Genomic DNA, 19,595 nt, shown 5'->3' on the forward strand with positions numbered 1-19,595 from the left:
GGTTCGCTCACATAGGAGGGTAAGTGTGAGTGCCAGTCGCGGCTCGGTTTTGGGTCGTGACATATATATTTCACTTTCTTTCATATTCAAATTTTTGATTACAATTGTTGTTATCGCCAATGGTATAGCATCAAAATTCAATTTTGTTGGTGCATCAATATAACATTAAAGTACATGGGTGAATTAGAATCATAGCATTTAGGACACACGTGTCTTACGTGACATATTACAAATCAGTTCGAGCATATCTCAAGTAAATTGTCATGTAGACACGTACTAGTTCAGTTTTACACAAGCCCAAAGTTGGAGATTAACATAGACGACTTCAATTAAGTTCAAGTTAAAAATCATATTTATAGGAATATATGTTTTCAGAAACTATGACTAAACACATGTTGAAACTTCAGTCCCGAAAATACTTGAGATTCTATAGCAAAACGATAGCTAAATGATGTAACACTTGCTTGTAGATTCCAAAAGCAAAATCCGGAAAAGAAGCAAGTTGATAGCCAAAAATTGAATGATGAAGAACAAGTTGATTGTATTGAAGCATGAATGGTCCCAACTACCATTGAATGATGGACTTGACCATTTCTTTCAAATTAGCTAAGAATAACGTGGTAGGTTGGCCCAGTCAAGTCATCAATTAGTATATGTTTGGTTGCCACTCAAATGTGTCTTTCCACTAATGCTTTGTCAACGTCAAACTTTTTCCTACATCTTTCAATTCTTCAATTAAGCAATCTCGACTTTGTCGTCTGGTACATGATGTAAGGATAATAGTTTCAAAATTGAATTGATATTCATGTTTGATTCAAGATATTACAACAATCCTTGAAGGTTGCTTTTCCTACTTCATTAGTTCATAACTCATCTCATTTTTATAATTTTCACTTATAAAAATATATCAAATCAAGAAGATCGCTTTCTAAGAAAACTTAAATTTTAATAGAATGTTATTTTAAAGGATCTAAGTATATATAAATAAATAATCGCGCCCTATCGTCATACCTATCGATATATAAGTATTGGAATACGCCTTAATGATCGATCATTAACAATGGATGTGATGAGTGATTTTGCTAGAATAAGTGTTAACGAGATTATTATTTTAATTTAGTGAATAATTCGAAGAAGGATATTAGAAATATTGATTCTCGAGAAACAAAATAAATTCTTGAAATAACGAAAGCTAATATAAAAAAAATTGTAAGAGAAAGAGGCAAATTTAGCTCTCGAACGAAATAGAATACAACCTATAGATTTGGTACACGTCCTAATCAAAACTATAGTGAGTGTGATAATAATTGTTTTGAGTGTATAAATCTTCGTTTTATTTTTCTGCAGGTGGAAATTCATTGTATTTGGCTACTATGTCTAGATAAATTTAATCATCTGATAGGGAAGTTTTTAATAATAATAATAATAACAATTAAAGAATGGTTTGTTGTTGTAATAAGTATTCTTTTATTTTTAATCAGAGATCTCACATACAACTCTCCCGTGGAATTGATCATCTTTATTTCTACTCCTCTACATGGGAACTTTAAGACGAGAATTCATATTTAATCAGACTTTAATGTGATTATTAAACACCAGATAAAAAGCCAAAAGTAATCATATAAAAATAAGACATAATGCAGAAGCATGACCCTTAACTTGGCGTTAGTTGACAACTATGACCTTTAATTTTGGTTGTACATATTTAAACTTGTATAAAATTAAGCAAATAGACATATTCGTCTTACATGGACCTTACATGGCAATTTTGTGTCCTGCATGGCGTCTTATGTCTATTGTGTCATGTAAAATACTTGTGTCTACTTGTTCAATTTCATACAAATTGTGCACATTCAAAGTAAAAGGGTAAAATTATTCGCTAAAGCCAAATTAAGGATCATATTTAAATAACAGTAATGGTAATAAAATTGGGGTCTTTACACATAGTCTTGAATGTTGAGGGAGTATTTTCCACTTCAAAGAGAAAAGGTCAAATCTTCTAGAAAACCAAAACGAGAAGTGAGTAAATCCTACTAATTTTATAAAAAGAGTACTTATTCTACCACACTAAGACTTTCTTTTTTTATTGATAAAATCTAATTTGTATTTATGTAACTTTCAAGAATTAAAAACTACTATATTAGACTTAATCAAATTAAAGATGTGATCTAAATTTTTCTTTACACCAAATTTCATACTAATGTTTATCCAAGAAAATGATCATTAGTGTAGTGGTTGAACTATTTTAGTTCTTTTATATATACCATGCATCCAAACGGAGTGTAGGAGAAAACAATTACTTCACTTCTTCATACATATTATCTAATGGAAATAATTCTTAACGTATAAAAATATAATTTGGTCCTCCTTATAATACCATGTAATTAAAATAATCCTAAGATATATATGAAAAGAATTATTTGAGTTAAACCTTAAAACTAACTGTCTTTTATTGTTTAAAAAAATGGAAATTATATTGTACAAGGAACCAAAAAATGGGTATTCCAGGTAAACTTGACATCTTTTTTTTGCTTAAACTAGAGTATTGCTTTTAAATTTAGAACTACAAAGAGCATATATTAATGGCTTTTGGTTACTCGATAACATATATGAACTAAAATGATAACTACTTCTATAGAGTATAAGGAGTATTTTGATTCTTTTTGTCAGCTCATGCATATCTAAACTATTCCACCATACCTGTTACTGGTGGGAGGTAGCATGTGTACTACTGGACTCTAAGCTATTAGGTGAGCATCACAAACCAACTAACACAATCAGATTGTTAAGCAAGAGAAGGAGCACAGCGCTGCATGAATTACCGCTGCTTCATTTAAGCTCAATCTGTGTTCATCATCATCATCATAATATTTTTTTAACTACCCTAGAGTAAAAAGCATGAGGCCTGGATGCCGAGAATAACCATTATCACATACAAAAGCTTCAACACTTGGTATAATAGGAAATGAGAATCCTCAAGAAGAAGGAAGGCCTCAGAACTTTGTTTAATTCAACAACTTAAAAAGTTAAAAGCATTTCATGCTCACCCTTTCTTGGAACCAACCGAACTCTTCCCGGATTGTGTAACGTTTCCCAGCAATTCTTCAGAACAGATTTAATCACTTCTGCACTTTTTCTCATTAGTGCTTCTGCATGCAGAGGGTTTAGAAATAGAAAGCACAAAACATGTGTTCTGAGTTTCACCTGAATTTTGTTTCACAAAAGATGTGACTCAAGACAGCTTAGCATACAAAAGGAACTAGACGGTGTCTTGATTTAATTAAATAAACACAGATCTGAATTCAAAAGCTCTGCCTATTAGTTAAACCTATATACAATGTGGGTACATTATTTCTCCGACGGTGAGAAAAAAATTCTAATCTACATTACATCAAATTGAAGCATATCGTTTCAAAAGCTTGATATTGCATAGTGCTGCGCCAATCGGATAATACCAGCACCAATTATGGTTGNAATTCAAGACAGCTTAGCATACAAAAGGAACTAGACGGTGTCTTGATATAATTAAATAAACACAGATCTGAATTCAAAAGCTCTGCCTATTAGTTAAACCTATATACAATGTGGGTACATTATTTCTCCGACGGTGAGAAAAAAATTCTAATCTACATTACATCAAATTGAAGCATATCATTTCAAAAGCTTGATATTGCATAGTGCTGCGCCAATCGGATAATACCAGCACCAATTATGGTTGGCTAAAACAATTATAAAAGAGCACTATGATTATAGATATGGCCATCAAAGCAATTAGTGAGTTGAACTTACTGGTTCCACCCGGCTAGCGCTAGACTCTCCAAATGAGACAGACGCTAAAGACTTTGAAGCCCATGCCTTGGCATTCATAGCTCCTTCCTGCAAGTTGCTTCTTTTGCATGGCTCCTTCAGCGAATTACATAATTGTACAGCTCGGTTCAGGTATAGCAGAGGAAGCTCCCACAAGCTTCTTATTCTTATTTGTAATATGCAACCTCCCAAGCCAATTTGAGCTATCTTACGTAAAGCTGGAAATATCATATAAAGTACTTTCAATAGCACAAATGCAGTGGCCAAGGCCAAATATGTCTCTTGCTGAAAAAGGTTCTCAGGAGATCTGGCCCAGGAGAATGGACAGTTTTCCTGGTCACTTCCATGCAGTTTCAAAAGATTTGAGGAGCATCCCATTTTGCCAAGAGAAGTGGCATCCACCGAAGCACTATGAAAACCTGTTTCAAATTTAAAAGAGGCTTAAGATAAAGAGGCAACTTAAGCAGGAGTCTTCCCATATTAGTGGATGTCACACAAGGAACAACTTTAGAATACTTCGATAGCAGTAGAAAAGTCAAACAGCAGGGAGAAGAAGATCTGAACGATGGCTGAACATAATAAGCTGCATTCCTAAAAGAATAAATGAACACCATACTTCACAATTCTGATGTAACATGCATTAGCTCGAAACCTACTTCGAGCCACAAAATACAGTTAATTGCACATGCGCATGTATATCAAATAGATTAGACAGGCAATTTATGAAAGGCAAAGAGGGAAATGGAAGTTCTGAAAAGAAAAGGCGAGGCATAGAAAATGTAAAAAATGTAAGTGCATTGAGCAAAACCACTTTAGCAAAAGTGAAAAAGTTACCACCAATGTCAATTCATTCTTACTTTCAAAACTCTCAGGATCAATAAGGCAATTCTCTTTTTGGAGAGTTTGAGGGGTTGAATTTGGTTAGGTTACTCAATCTATACGGATTTTGTTTTAAGGGGCACTGAGTTCAAACACCATAATACAATCTAACAGACACGCTTACCAGTAGTGCCACCATAGAATTCAATCACTGAATCAAGGGAGCGAGAGCCATGATACCGCATGCGCATTGTTGAGTTTAAAAGGAAGAGAGTCGGAAACCCATGAACTCCATACTTTGAGAGAGTGCTGAAAGGACATTCTTAGTTGTCAGCACAATATAGAGAAAGCAATACAACGTACAACATTAGTTTTACACTAACCTTGGCTTAACAGCTGACTCTTCAATTGCGAAATGGGGAATTGAAGGATACAAAGAAGACATGATGGAAAATTTTGGCCTAAAACTTCTAGAGAAAGGACACCAGGATGCATAGAAAAGCAAAGCAACATAATCATGTGTATTCCGGTGAATCATACTTAGTGCCCTCTGCAATGACAGCTCATCTCCCTTCAAAATAAAACGCAGAACCATTAGAATTCCTCAAGAAAATAAAATGAAAATACAATCACATTTTATGTGGGTGAGGGCAGGGGTGGATCCTATGTATGTTGTCCTCACACCATAAGAAGACAGGGAAGAAGTTAAATGCAGATGGAGGAGGTCAGCAATTTCAAAAAGAATTCTGATATTTCAACATATGACACAGGGTGTACCCACTGGTAATGCACATTCAACAGCGGAAGTGATTCAACTTGGTGTGCTCTAACTTCCCTACATTTAGAATTTGATAATTGCAAGGCATCGACCTTGTAATGTCTTGACTTGATACTCACGTACTCTTACCTCTAAAATGGTTCATATTGTAACCCTAGATTCACGGAAGCGGTACATAGACTAAAAAAAGTTGTACTCTTTTGAGTAATTGCAAGGTAAGGGCATGAGCAACTTTGCTCTTCATTTTTATTTCTTGTTTCACCAGTACAAATTGGGTTTATTGCTTCTCCTTTGGGCACCCTAGGGAAAATGCATGATGATCCAGTGGTGTGGGATCCTCCTGCAGTGAATGAATGAAGACCTAAGCCCACACATGTCATGTATCTTTCACTTAGTACGAATCCGCTGGAAAAAATCTAAGCAAGCGCCCATGACACGTTAACATTGCAGATGCACGGTTGAGCAAAACCTTGAACAAAAAAAGGATACAAATCTACAGATATATGAAGCATAATGACCACATTAACCACCAATATTAGATAAAGCCAAATTAAAAATTAGGTGAAGGGCAAGGCTGACGCCTACATGACTATACAAAATAATCTTCAACGCATTTTGATTTGGGTAGCTCAAGGTGCCAAAAAACTGAAACATATCCACAGACTCTGCATTCCATATATTTGATTTCTCAAAGCATTATGGTTGAACAATACCAGTAAATTCGTTCTACACGGAATAAGATTTAGCTACACAAACCAACACATTTGAACAGCAACAACTATTGAAAAACATTGAAGCTCAGACACACAGCCCAATGCAGCTTTCACCATTTCTTCGAGATTGACAAATGAACACAACAGTTTGTTATATATATGACTTGAATACTCAAACATGAAACCAAGAGGGTTCATGAGTCTCATCTAAAAGCTCTAACTCATCCGAACAAGTCCGGTGTAGACCTTCTATCCTACTCTTGCCTCTGCATATGCTGATTCTACACAAGGTCCAATTAGTCGAAATTCCTTACTATAAACAGAACTCAAAAGGTATGCAGCTAATCACAAATATTTCAAAATTCTGGTCTAGTTATCTCCAAGACAAAATTTTCACTCTCTAGAAACAGGAAATTCATCCAAAAATAATGTCACAAAAAAAACTAACTAATTACTTTGCCATAATTCAACTCAAAAAGACAAGAATCATCACCACCTATTCACTAAACACCCAAAAAAATATAAATTTTACTGCATCTGCCAATTTGTACCCCGCTAGATTATTAATTTTACCATTTCACCTTGCTAACAAGGTAAAACACCCAAAAACCAACAGATTCAAACAAAAAGGTGAAAATATTACACAACATACAATACAAAAGAAAAATTATCTATACCTGAATAACTTCAGCCACATAAGAAGATTGGATCCCATCTAATGGACAAGTCAAATCTTGAAACCCCATAAAAATCGAATCTTTAACAGATTTCAATGGACAAACTGAGCGAACCGACACATTAACAGTCTCCGGCGACGCCATCCCTTCAAAGACCATCAATATAACCACAAACCCAGCTGCAAAAGCACTTAAAAGACCCATTTTTCAAGAACTAAGAGATTTCTCTGTTCTTATAAAATTGGATCAGAAAATTTCCGAAACCCACCAAGAGAGAAACCCTAGATCGACGAATCGACGGTGGCGGTGGCAGCGGCGGTGGAAAATAGAGCCCAGCGCATGTTAGCGTTAAGGCTCCAGATTTTTGTTTGAGAGGAGAATATAGTAGTAGTAGAGATAGAATTTTTTTTAAAAAAAATAAAAATTATTAAACGATAAAAACAGTTTTTTTTGTTTTTTTTTTTGGCTTTGTTGGAACATCAAAATCCACTCTGTATAAATGGACCAGTGTGTTTGTGTGGTTGTACTTTCTGCTGATTTTGTTATACTCTTTTAGATTTTTTAGTATTATTATTATTTGAGATAATGATATGTTAATCATATTAGAATTTGAAGAACTATTTTAGCAGAGTACACACGTGTTATATCAAATGTACAGTCAGTCCATACATGCACCAAAAGAAACTAGAGAAATTATCAAAATGGTTGTTTTTTTAAATTTTTTAATTGTGTATCCAGTATAACGATATTTATAATAAAAACTGATTAAATTTATTTCATATTGAAAATTTTTATATTGACAAGTAAAGTTCTATAATAAAGAAGTATTTATCACTCTATAATAATTCTAGTTGATATCTACATTTATTGTTTATGCATGAGTTTTGGTCATAAGAGTAAAATATAGAAACAATAATAAGGATAAAATATCACTTAAATGAGGTTTAAAAAACATATACAGTATATATTGACTTTATAAAATCGAATCAAAATTCTAACTTTAACCTGAAAGAATCATGAGAACACGTTCAAGGCAGGGTGAGTTAAAAGAAAAATTATAATTTTATGGCGAGTATACTTTATATGAAATTAAACTTAGGTTTTTTTTTTTATTGTGCTAAGTTGGTTATGCATTAAAAATATCGAAGCTCTCAACTTCTTCTAGACAAAAAAACTAATTATGATTTAATAAGAAATCTTATATATTTTTAGCGATAATAATGTATTGAATGAAAAGGGGCTGTTGTGTGCATAGAGAGATTTTTATAATAGAAATTCGATACAAATAAAGCATATCTAAACAACAATTAAAGGAGAATACAAATAGAAAACCCCATAATTTTGTGAAAATAATAAAAACTTCTCAATTCTTATATAATCTTACGAATGAGCAAATTATAATTCATAAACAAAGTTCAAAATATCTTAAGTCACGGCATTGATAAATCATATATCTCTGTGTAGTACTTTTATAAATAAATGTTTGCGATCATGTTATTACAAACATTCAAATTTACACATATGTTCACAAAAATCTATTAATTGTCTAGAAAATCAACAATAATTAGTTATTCATTAATTATAATTTTAAAAAATATTCAAATGGTTCAAACCATCCATTTACGTCTAGCATTTTTAAAATTACAAAATATAAATTTATGAATCAAATTTATAATTTTTTTAAAAAAAAAATGAGCATAATTGAAGATTTGAAATGAAAATTTTGCTCATATTTTGTAAACAAAAGATAAATTCAAATCGAACAAATAATATCATATACCTAATAATTCTAACACCAACCACATTCTAATATCCAATGAATCTTTTGCAAAAAGGCATAACATAAAGGAAGCATATATATTACCTGCTCAATCATGAGATCATAGAGTTGAAAACAGAATGATGAAACAATTTAAAACTCAAATTCTAAAAATAAGAAATGTTACACAGCTAATTATTGGCCTACAAGACTATGATTGGTAGTTGACATACAATGATGAGCTGAGCACACCAAGTTGCTTGAGCTATATTATTATTAATTTATTGAATCAGTTTGTCACGACCCAAAACGAGTCGTGAGTGGCACCCACACTTAGCCTACTAGGTGAGCGAACCAACAAATCTAAACCCAACATTTACCAATAGTTCAACTATAATTAACAAAAATAATGCGGAAGATCCAAAACTTATTAATGTAACCAAGTAAATAAGCTTCTAAAGTTTAACACTTATTATCCCCAAAATCTGGAAGTCATCACATCAAGAACATCTATCCTCAGATTACCAAGTCTAAGAGTATTTAAGAAACCCAAAATAAGTAAAAAGATGGTCCATGTCCGAAATTCAAAGACATCAAGACGTGAATGAGAGAATCCAGCACGAGCTAGAAATAATAGCTCACCCTGAACTCTGATGTGCTGGAGACTGNGTACACTTGCTGCACTCCACAAAATAACAAAGAAGAAAATACAGGTAGGGGTCAGTACAAGGAACACGTACTGAGTAGGTATCATCGGCCAACTCAAAATAGAAACCAACATATAATGAATAATAATATAAAATCAACTACAATACTAAACAGGTGGCAAGCAACAAACACATGACCCATTGACAACAACAACACCGTAATAGGTACACCATCAATCACAACATCACGCACACCTGTGAAGACTCATGCCTCCACACCATACTCATTCGGAAAATATGTTCCTTGAGATTAAGTATATTAAGTTACTTCAAGATTCTTTGCCTTTAATATTATTGTGTCGGAACGTGACACTCCGATCCCATAATACTGTGTCGGAACGTGACACTCCGATCCCATAATACTGTGTTGAAACGTGACACTCCGATCCAATTATCTCATTATTTTATTTCAGCAAGCCTTCTTTATTCAAGGCGTCATTTTAATAGAGAGGGTTCAAGATTAAAGATTCAATAGTCTCATAATTTTAGGCCAACCACAAACCGCACAATCAAAACATACAACCACACAATCAAGTACATAGGAGACTTTACAATATCACTCAATACATATCAATCGCTATTTAGAGTTTATCTATCAAATAGAATTAAACCATAACCTACCTCCACCGAAGAATCGAAGTCAAGAAACTAGTCCTCCAATGCCTTTCCTTTCCTTATTGCCTCCGAACTTCTCCAATCGGAAAGGTTAGCCGCTCCAATTTGCTTTCGTTCAACGCCACTCTATATCGTTCTCCTCTTCTCCTCTCCCCTTTTTTTTTTACAAATTATTATCACCCTAATTATTATGTAACCAATTATAAAAATTACTAAAAGTGACCCACTATTTATTTTAATATTATTTTCTTAACCACTAACTAAATAAATTAGTAAAACTACCCCACTAATTTCATAATTATAATTATGAATAGTCCAAAACACCCATTTAAAGATGGGGAAGTCTGACCAAGTGTGGGGTTACGCAGCTTGTGACGGTCCGTCGTATCTATGACGGTCCGTCTTGCAGGTTCGTCATGAAGTTCAGAGAAGTAATCCCAGTACCCAGATTCCAAGAGTTGAAGTGTTTTGGAACGAAGACCCTCGACGGACCGTTGTGCCTATGACGGTTAGTCATACTTGCCGTCGAGGGTAGTGAAGAGAGCAGCAGAAGAAATTGCACAAGTATGGGACGACGGAGTCCATCACGGTCCATCGTGACCATGACGGTCAGTCGTGATGGTCCGTCGTGATCGTGACGGTCCGTCGCGTGGTCCGTCAACCCAGTAAGTATTTATCAAAAATAATCCTACTGCTCAAACAGACTAAATGGGTTGTTACACTAAGCTATCAAAACTCTTGCAAGATTTAAAATTAGTTGATTTAAATAAGTGTAATTTTATTATAAAAAAAGCATATGCTTACAAAATATAAATTTAACTGGTTTAATCTTATTGAAGTCAATCTAATGAAATGAGAGTTGCATTCCAAATCGAAAATTCTCTATGCATATGCCAAACAAAATCACATGCAAAATACAAATAACTTTTTTTCAAACTGAACTTCATATACTATTTTTGTTTTTGGTTCATACATTAACTTATTAATAGAATTTGATAAAAGTGTTGAAACTAGATAATAGAAAGGAAGTGAAATTTATATTAGGTCATTAATCCATTAGGTGTTGATAAGTACACTTTCGTGTTAAATCAACTAAAATTTCCTTGGAATTAAATATCAAAAAAACAAACAGAAATTTTCTGTGCGTGCTATATGCATTATCAATCAACTTTTTCCCTTTTTCTTTTTACTCTCTAACTTACAAGAGTATTAGGCATTTTTTATGGTCATTTTGAGTTGAAAATCAAAAGATCCACAAAACTTATGAGAGAAGGGAAAGACAGATGGCAGAAAAAATTCCTTCCAACTGCGGAATTAAAATGTATTTTTGATTGATCTAACCTAAAACTAAACCAAAAGGGGAACTTTCAGACCTAATAATATCCAAGCTTGTAAGTCAAGGGAGCATTGTATAGAATCACATAATTTGCTAAGCTGCATTACCTAAACAACTAGTGTGTTTGCCTGTCTAATAAGTAAACACAAGGCAAAAATAGAAAACATAGCACACAGCTGCAAAAACAAACTTCTACCAGAAAAATTAAAAATGCCCAAAGTAGTAAACAGTAACAGAATCATTTGAAAGAAGAATCTCAATGAGATACCGGGGTAGGGGAGGATATCATTGTCATCTCTGCAAAACTGATCTCAAAAATAGCTTCTTCATCCATCCTCCATCATGCTGCTGCTAACCGATCAAAGTTGCTTCTTCATATTCTCCCATCCACAACTCAAATCGGAGACACATTCAGCAACTACCTAATAATCTAAAAATCATCAAATGTTTTGGTCCAACTGATGGATCCTGATCCTACCATATCATGTATAACAGATACTTGGGACTGCATTGTTTTTCTTTAAAAAAAAAAAAAGTCTAAAGAAGATAAAAATCTCATTATCTTCTCTAAGACACAGTTGGTGGTTTGACTTATTTCAGTCAAAAGAATAGGGAAGGTTACCTACTAATATAACTAACATCAATCTGGAGTTTCTAATTGTTTTCCAGTTCTGGATGAACAAATACCTCCCTTTAACCTAATCCTCTGTCTGAAGTCTATGTTCAATGACAAGTGCTACATAAAGCTAAACTGCCCTGCAGTACTCCCACTGCAGGTTGGACACATTGCACCAATTGAACCAGCTTCTAACTGGTTAGAATCTTGATAAAACAAATTTCTGCACCAAACACATACCATAGTCACCTGATTACTGCCAGCTAAATTTGGCATTAAATTGTCTTTTCCAAGCCAAAATGAGGAATTAAATCCTTGTTCTATATCCACATCGTAAGGTAAAACTCGAGGCTCTTCTTGAAGGGAATTTGAACTTTGTGTGCTCATGAAACTATATTCCACCGGTCCAGTTCTGTCTGAGCTCAACCCATCAAAGCCAGTGTTGCCATTATACTTCTCATTCTCTCCATAAAGATTGGGAACCTGTCCAAAATAGCAAGTTAAGAAATATATGATAAGTTATCTAATATAATGGGTAAAAAATTCACAAAAATCTTCATAACTTAAAGAATATCTGCAAGTCTTTTTTCATTGTTTCTAATAGGAAAATGGGTTCATTAAGAGTATAAACAAAGAGAACTGCAACTACTACTTAACTAATATGCTATAGCATTTTTCTTCAAATGCATGGCAGAATGATGTATTTCTCAAACTAAAAATAGTCACAGACACGCATATTATATATATATATATATATACACACACACACAGAGAGAGAGAGAGAGAGAGAGAGAGAGAGAAAAGTAGTCCAATATATTATATTGCATACCTTATCTGACAAAACATCATAAGTCTGGAAACAATTAGATGACTGCGCTACTGAGGTTGAATTGCCTGCTGAGCCACCTTGCATGACATTTTCTACACCCACTCTCCAAATGCTTCCAGCCATGACGTCCTCATTAGGTTTGGCATCTCCACAACCAAAACTAGTAATGATCTTCTTTCCAGAGTTATCAACTTCATCTAATTTGTGTTCATTCCACAATTGACTAGGAAAAACAGTGTTGAAGTTACTTCCAAAATCCCCTGTTTTTCCCTTGAAAGACGAATCACTTAAATCAATCCCTACTTCTCCATGTTTATCGGTCTCCAATCTTTTCTGGAGATTATCCTGAACGCCATAGGTTTCCTCCATGCCAAGTTGGAAAGGTGTGCAGTTCAAATTTGCACTTAGATCCACATGAGAATTGCCGAAAACAACATTTAGATCATGATGTCTTGGGTGTTCTAGTCCATCAAATTTAGATTCTTTCAAAGAGTTGTTATAGCTCCTGTGCATGGTATATTCCTTGGTAGAAGCTTCTGGTACATTGGTTGTAGAAAACAATGCATTTGCGGACCTTTGCAGATCATTACCTTCCTGTGTGCTTTGGTAAACTTTGGTATCGTGATCTTCTGCACATGATGCCCTTGCATTCATGGCCGGAAAAAGCGGGCAGAATGCAAGACTTTTTTCCTTCTCTATGTCACTGGCAGCAACTTTTTTCACAGCATGATTGTCACTAGAAGTAAATCCCACTATATTACTTCTAACACTCTGCAGCTCACTAATCTTGGGCTCCTCTGCACTTGTTTTCAAATCATTAAAAATCAGAGATTCAACCTCACTGTTCTTGTCACATGCCGGAGAAAGTAGACTACTCTCATCACCTTTCTTCTGTCCAAGCTCCTCTAGAACGCAAGCAGAAACATCAACCGCATCTCTTTCAGCTGTATCTTTTACATGTTTATCTAGATGTGGAGCAATTGAATTATTGTCCTCTTTCATAATCAGCTTATTGTCATTTGAATTAAGACTGCCACACTCCTTATTTTCAATATCAGACATAATGCTACTAGGTCTATGCTCACCTATGCAACCAGAAAGAACTCCGACATAATCTACAGTGGATCCTTCCTTATCACAAGATGGGGTACCTGTGCTGCTCTTTAAATCTGTGTTTCCTTTAGATGTTTCTGCTAGGAAGGATACACCATTCATATCATCAATGTTCTTCCCTGAGTGATCTTCAGTATGTGGAATTTGTCTGGCTTTTATCAAACTATTCCCACCCGGCAGACTGGGATTACTGCATAAAACAGTTGTTGAGTCGGTATCCACAGCCCAACCATTCTCTACTTTGCTCTCATCCACTGTAGGAAAAAACTTGCCATCTTCCATACTAACACCACATGAATCAACAATGTCATTTGAACAAAGTAAACCTTCCTGTTCAGGTTCTTCTATGTTGGAGCCAACAATTACTTTGCTTATATCCACACATGTTTTTTCATTCGATGAAATAGGGGAACGGCTCACAGAACTCCCTTCCTGGTTATGACAACCATTACTGGTTCCTTCAGCTGCAATATCAGAAAACAGTGAGTCATGTGGTGTTCCACAATAACTATTATCATTGTTATTGAAAGTAACTGCTTCAAAACTTAAACACAAAGTAGTTTTATTAGGGTCAGTATCCATAGCCTCACCCAGACCTTCTAGTTTATTGTCAGTCTCCATGTGATCCTCCTGGATTTTAGTAGTCGGTGCAGGATTATCACCAGCATCTGTAATTACACCAGCATTTTCTGTCAAGTTCCTCGGTAAAACAACTGAATCCTGCATAATGGGTTCCCTTAGCATGGCTCCGCTAGACACCACAGGTTCAATGCCCCCTCCCATTTTGATTGGAAGCGATCCATCCACAGTCTTTACCTGCTTCTTAACATGGTTCCCAACATGACCATTGTACCGATGCTTTTCTTCAAATGTCTTATGGCAGAATTGACATTCAAATTTTCCGTCTCTAATTATTACCCCGTCAGTAATGGATTGACCACCATTTCTAGATTTCCTTCTCTGATGAGAAAATAACTGGTGCTGCAATAAATCATCCTTATTATTAAACGTCACATTGCATTTGTCACACTGCAAAAGGTCTCCTACTTGGACCTCTGATAGTTCTCCAAAATTCAGTAGAACTTGCAACTCCCCATGACCAACAGCAGGGGATGAGTTATGAAAAACAGAGCTTTCCTTCTTGCCACCATCTTGAATTCTGAGATCTGAAGTCTGAAACATATTTGATGCATCAAAGCTCCATTTATGGGGAAAATAAAGCAGGACGAGAAAAAATGTATTGTTTTTTTTTTAAAAAAAAAGGTTAAGCTTATACTAACCAGAGCACATGCATTGGTGATCTCAACAGTTCCACTTCCATTTACATATGTTGGAAGATTTTCATTCCTTTCACCACGAAGAAAGAGCAAATATGACGAGACTTCCTTGCATGTGCCAAATTGCCGTCCATTAGGGCTGAGAAATTCAAATGTCTTACATCATCTAAATTGAACGCATATAAGAGAGAGAGCAGTAAACAAATATCACAATATTAATTCTGAATCATGTGTAAACTGTTGGATGGGCTTGGGTTTTGTTCAAGCTACAAATGTCAGCAATTGCAAATTATGATAATAAGAAAAACCTATTAGAGATCTACACTGCAAAGCTACAACTACTAGTGCGCCCAGACTGGCATACTTGAAGACTTGCCCTGGAAGCATATTTGGAGGACCAAACAACCTCTTAAGGTTTCCTGTTTTGCATGGGCAGCCCTACATAAGGCATGTTTAACCCAAGACAACCCAAGGCAAAAGGGCATCAATCTCATCAACAGATGTCTTTTCTGTAAACAAAACAATGAAAGTTTCAACCATCTTTTTTTGCACTGCTCCACAACAGTCGCATATGGCATTTCTTCTTCTCATTGTTTGGCCTCCAATGGGTTATGCCCCTCTCCATCAAAGATGCTTATGCTAGCTGGATATGTAGGAGAGTTGATATGTGATAACACCATCAAAAGTACTTGGAGGATGATCCCAACTTTTAATTTTGTGGAGCATTTGGAGAGAGAGGAACTGCAGATGTTTTGATGGAATATCAACTCCCATAAGCACCATTAAGACTAGGTGTTTAGTTAGTCTTTATAATTGGCACCTTCTCTCCCATGTAAAAAATGCTTTTAACTTGTCAAAAGCTTGGTCAAAGAGGCTATAAATGTCCTTGAGGACATCAAAGAGACCAAACTGAACAAGGTCATAGCGGAAAAGGAAAAAAGCAAAGTCATATATATATATATATATACACACACACACACACAATCTTCGAATACACATTCTATTGAAATATATTTTTAAGGACAAATTCTTCCAATAATTGTAACTGTACTGATCTCCCTTTGGTAAATAAAATTCTTACATACCAAAAGAATTCTACAAATTATTTCATTTTTCTAATCAGAATACCAACATAGTACCATGAACCTTTTTCAAAGCAAATATTCCCTCTGTTACATTATATGTGTCCTACTTTCTTTTTTAGTTTACTTCATGAAGTACATCAACTTTCTAGATTTAGTAATTTTTGAATTCCAACACAATCACTTTACCCTTAATAGCACTTCCTTGTAAAAATAATACTGCGTGTCTAAAACACAAGATTCAAAGGGCACTTTTCATATGTTATACACACCTTTAATTAAAGACCACAAGATTCAAAATCTTCCCTACATTCTTTAAACTTTGAGCCTAGGCAAACCAAGACAATGAAATGAGGGAGTAACTTCTATAAAGTTGCAACAGCCACAAGTAAAGAAGTTTTAGGCATACAAAACCTATAAATTGTATCACCAAGTTTTAGGCATACAAACCAAAGTAGCTTGCTTTGGATGGCGTGCTACGCTCAGGCTGCAGAAGAGAGGATTTAATCTTTGCAGCAGGTGCTTTTATGTGAGAATGATAGTGAATCGGTGAATTACATGCTACTCTAGTAGCTTTCATGGCAGATTTGGTCTATCTTTTTATGCATTTTTGGAGTTCATTGGGTAATGTCATCAAATTTTAGAGAGCTACTCATATTTCGCAAACACAAAGAATTGTCAGGAAACATAAGAAACTTCGGAGGACAGTCCCCTTGTGCATAGCATGGACTATATAGCTAGAAAGGATTAAAAGATGCTATGGTGGGAAGAGGGAATGAGTACCTGTTACAAAATTTAAATGAATTCATAATTTATGTTGGAATAGAGGGTCTTTTGCAACTGATGTATTGGATTTTCAGGACTTGCTAGAGTCTTGTCATGTAATTTGGACAAGTCCCGCTTGTGTGATCTTTTCAGACCATTTTGTTACCAAGGACATGACGTCATGACCTGGATATAAGGATATGGAGGTCAACAACTGGGGTAGAAGATTAAGAGGTAGTCAAACTTTGTCTATTTTCCTCATCAGTTTTACTATTATTACTCATATGCTATTTTTTCCTTCAATTCTATTATTACTTATTGTTTTCTCTGCTCCGATATCATATTGTGTGTTATTGCTACTGTTCTCATCTCCATTATGTTTCAGCATGGTTGCCTCACTACTATATTTTCCTTTCCATACTGGTTTTTATTATGCTTTACTTGAGTTGAGGGCTTATCAGAAACAACCTCTATACATCAAGTAGGGGAAAGGTTGTGTACACACCACCACCCTCCCCAAAGGATAACACTAGGCATGCTGTTATCAAAATAAATAAATATGATACGAAACAAAACACTACCTGTATAACTCTAACTCCCCAATGAAAGAGTCGCTGCAAAATCACTTCATTTATTTCATTATCATCTATGTTAGGCTTTGATGAGAATCATGCCCCTAGAGACATCAAGATCCAGTTGTTTTCCATAAATGATCAAAAAGAATCAACTATGCATCAATCCTAAATTAGTTAAATTCAGCTCTATGAATCCTCTACATTCATTGCTTTCTGTTCAAATGCATTTGCTCAATATTTAAGGTTAAACTTTGAAGCCAAACTAGAGTTCTCTAATACCCTGACCATAAAACACTCTTGACAAGAAAACCAATAAAGGTAACTAAAGGCAATAAGAGAAACAACAGCATTTCTAAAAACCTTATGTAGCGTCGACAATGCAACCATGAACGGCCTTCTTTCCTCTTAATAGAAAGCAAAAGCTTCCAACTTTTTGGCAGCATACTCCCGAAGTCATCTGCATCCACAATCCTCCTCTTCTTTCGCGTACTCCCCCATTGCCCATTCAATCTCCCCAGAAACCCTAACAACTCCTCTGCACTCCCCAACCCCTCTGTCCTCCGCCTCAGTTCTAGGCCAAACGGATCCACCGATGCTCCTAGAACTGCCAAATCCACTGGTATACCATCCTTATTCATGATCTCTTTATCGCTATCATCCACATTTTGATAAACTACAATGTCCTTCACTACCTCATCCACTTTAACCTCAGCCACCCTGACACCATTCTCATTCTTCCTAGGCCGACCTCGTTTCCTTTTCTGCCCAATTGAACCCACATTGGCCAATTCGAGCCCGGGAACAGGCACATGCGAGGGCACAGATAAGGAATCGGAATAATCAACCCGGATAGGTACCAAATCGGTAGGGTTCTTTTGAGTACCCGAACCAAATAGCTGTTTAAGAAGGGTAACGATTTGGGAACTCTCCGAATTCGCTGGGCCATTGTTAGGAGATGGATTCTGAAGAGGGTGAGGAGAATTACGGAGGTGAGGTGTACGGCTACGGATGGCGGAGGAGGAAGCAGAGGCGGTAGCAGCGGGGGCAAGACGGAGACGGGAATAGGTTTGTTTGCGGGACCCAGCGGATTCATTGAAAACGGAACGGTCGATTTTAGGGATAATGACATCGTCGTCCCGGCAAGGGTTGAAAGCAGCGGTGGAACAGAGGGAGAGTGAGTAAAGTTCAGATTGAGAAAGGAGTCGGAGATCAACGGTTGGGATTGATTCCGCTTGAAGTGCGCCGTCAGGGACGGTGGCGGAAGAAGAATCGACGGTAACGGAAGCCATGAAAAAAAGAATTGTATAAGTTTGGAGGGAAGATCGATTTGTTTTTAACTTTTCAATGAATTTTTTAACTGTTGCTTGGTTTTGTGAACTTCTTTCTATTGGAAGAAGAAGAAGCAGAGTGAGGTAATAGGTTATAGGCCTGGTTTATTTAGTTTGGATGTTGACAGCGAAAAATGAAACTAAATGAATTTATTCGATTTTAAAATTAAATTAAATATAATATTATTTATTAAAGTCATTGTTTTTTATTTGGTTCGATTGTTAATCATAGATAAAAATAAAAGAAACAATTTAGTCAAAAAGTGACAATAGTTTATTCAAAACGAAAATAGTTAAAATGACTCACGTTACATAACTTTCAACCATCGAGTTTACTGTGAATAAAGCCTAAAAGTTCAATTATTTTGGGTTAGAAGGAAGAGACGGTGACATTTTCAATCTCATAAAGAATTGTCATGGACATTCATATATATGAAACCGATAAGATAAATATTTCACGTTGACAATGTTGCTTTCATAAGTAAATTATAAACAAATTTCGATGAAAACACATATAAGATCTTTAAAATTATTTATAATATATTATGTATATATAATAATAAGGTATGTGTATATAATATTATCGATTCGGTTATTTTTTTGAATTTTTCGAACAAAATCATAATCAACCCAAATAATCGATTTTTAAAAATCTAAAAAAAAAAACACCTCACCAAATAAAATCGATTTAATTAATTAATTTGATTATGTTTGAATCAATTTTTATTTAAACCGTAAATACCTTTAATCACCATCAAAAAATTAGCACTCGCATTTTTTTTTAATTAAGAATTGAACC

General features: G+C 35.1%; 2 protein-coding genes across 4 annotated transcripts; both read right to left on the reverse strand.

The window, feature by feature from the left end:
* Positions 1–2,810: 2,810 nt before the first annotated feature.
* LOC107018034 (5'-adenylylsulfate reductase-like 4) lies at positions 2,811–7,218 on the reverse strand. Of its 2 annotated transcripts, XR_001456582.2 has the most exons (5): positions 6,795–7,218; positions 5,010–5,197; positions 4,811–4,935; positions 3,707–4,226; positions 2,811–3,461 (listed from the first exon to the last, which is right to left on the reverse strand). XR_001456582.2 is itself a non-coding variant. In XM_015218377.1 (4 exons), the coding sequence occupies exons 1-4, from the start codon at positions 6,996–6,998 to the stop codon at positions 3,772–3,774; spliced, it is 972 nt and encodes a 323-aa protein (XP_015073863.1). In that variant the 5' UTR covers positions 6,999–7,218; the 3' UTR covers positions 3,494–3,771. The 2 variants fall into 2 exon arrangements, 1 of the variants encoding a protein (XP_015073863.1); XM_015218377.1 differs by lacking the exon at positions 2,811–3,461 and having other exon boundaries at positions 3,494–4,226.
* Positions 7,219–11,388: 4,170 nt separating this feature from the next.
* Positions 11,389–18,887, reverse strand: LOC107015775. 2 transcript variants are annotated; one of them, XM_015216178.2, is made up of 5 exons: positions 17,829–18,887; positions 15,050–15,185; positions 14,360–14,942; positions 12,657–14,233; positions 11,389–12,310 (listed from the first exon to the last, which is right to left on the reverse strand). In XM_015216178.2, exons 1-5 carry the CDS (start codon positions 18,755–18,757, stop codon positions 11,948–11,950), a joined length of 3,588 nt encoding a protein of 1,195 aa, XP_015071664.1. In that variant the 5' UTR covers positions 18,758–18,887; the 3' UTR covers positions 11,389–11,947. The 2 variants fall into 2 exon arrangements, with proteins under 2 accessions (XP_015071664.1, XP_015071665.1); XM_015216179.2 differs by having other exon boundaries at positions 14,366–14,942; positions 17,829–18,886.
* Positions 18,888–19,595: the final 708 nt, after the last annotated feature.

The sequence above is a fragment of the Solanum pennellii genome, chromosome 4, assembly GCF_001406875.1.
Source record: "Solanum pennellii chromosome 4, SPENNV200".
Classification (NCBI taxonomy): domain Eukaryota; kingdom Viridiplantae; phylum Streptophyta; class Magnoliopsida; order Solanales; family Solanaceae; genus Solanum; species Solanum pennellii.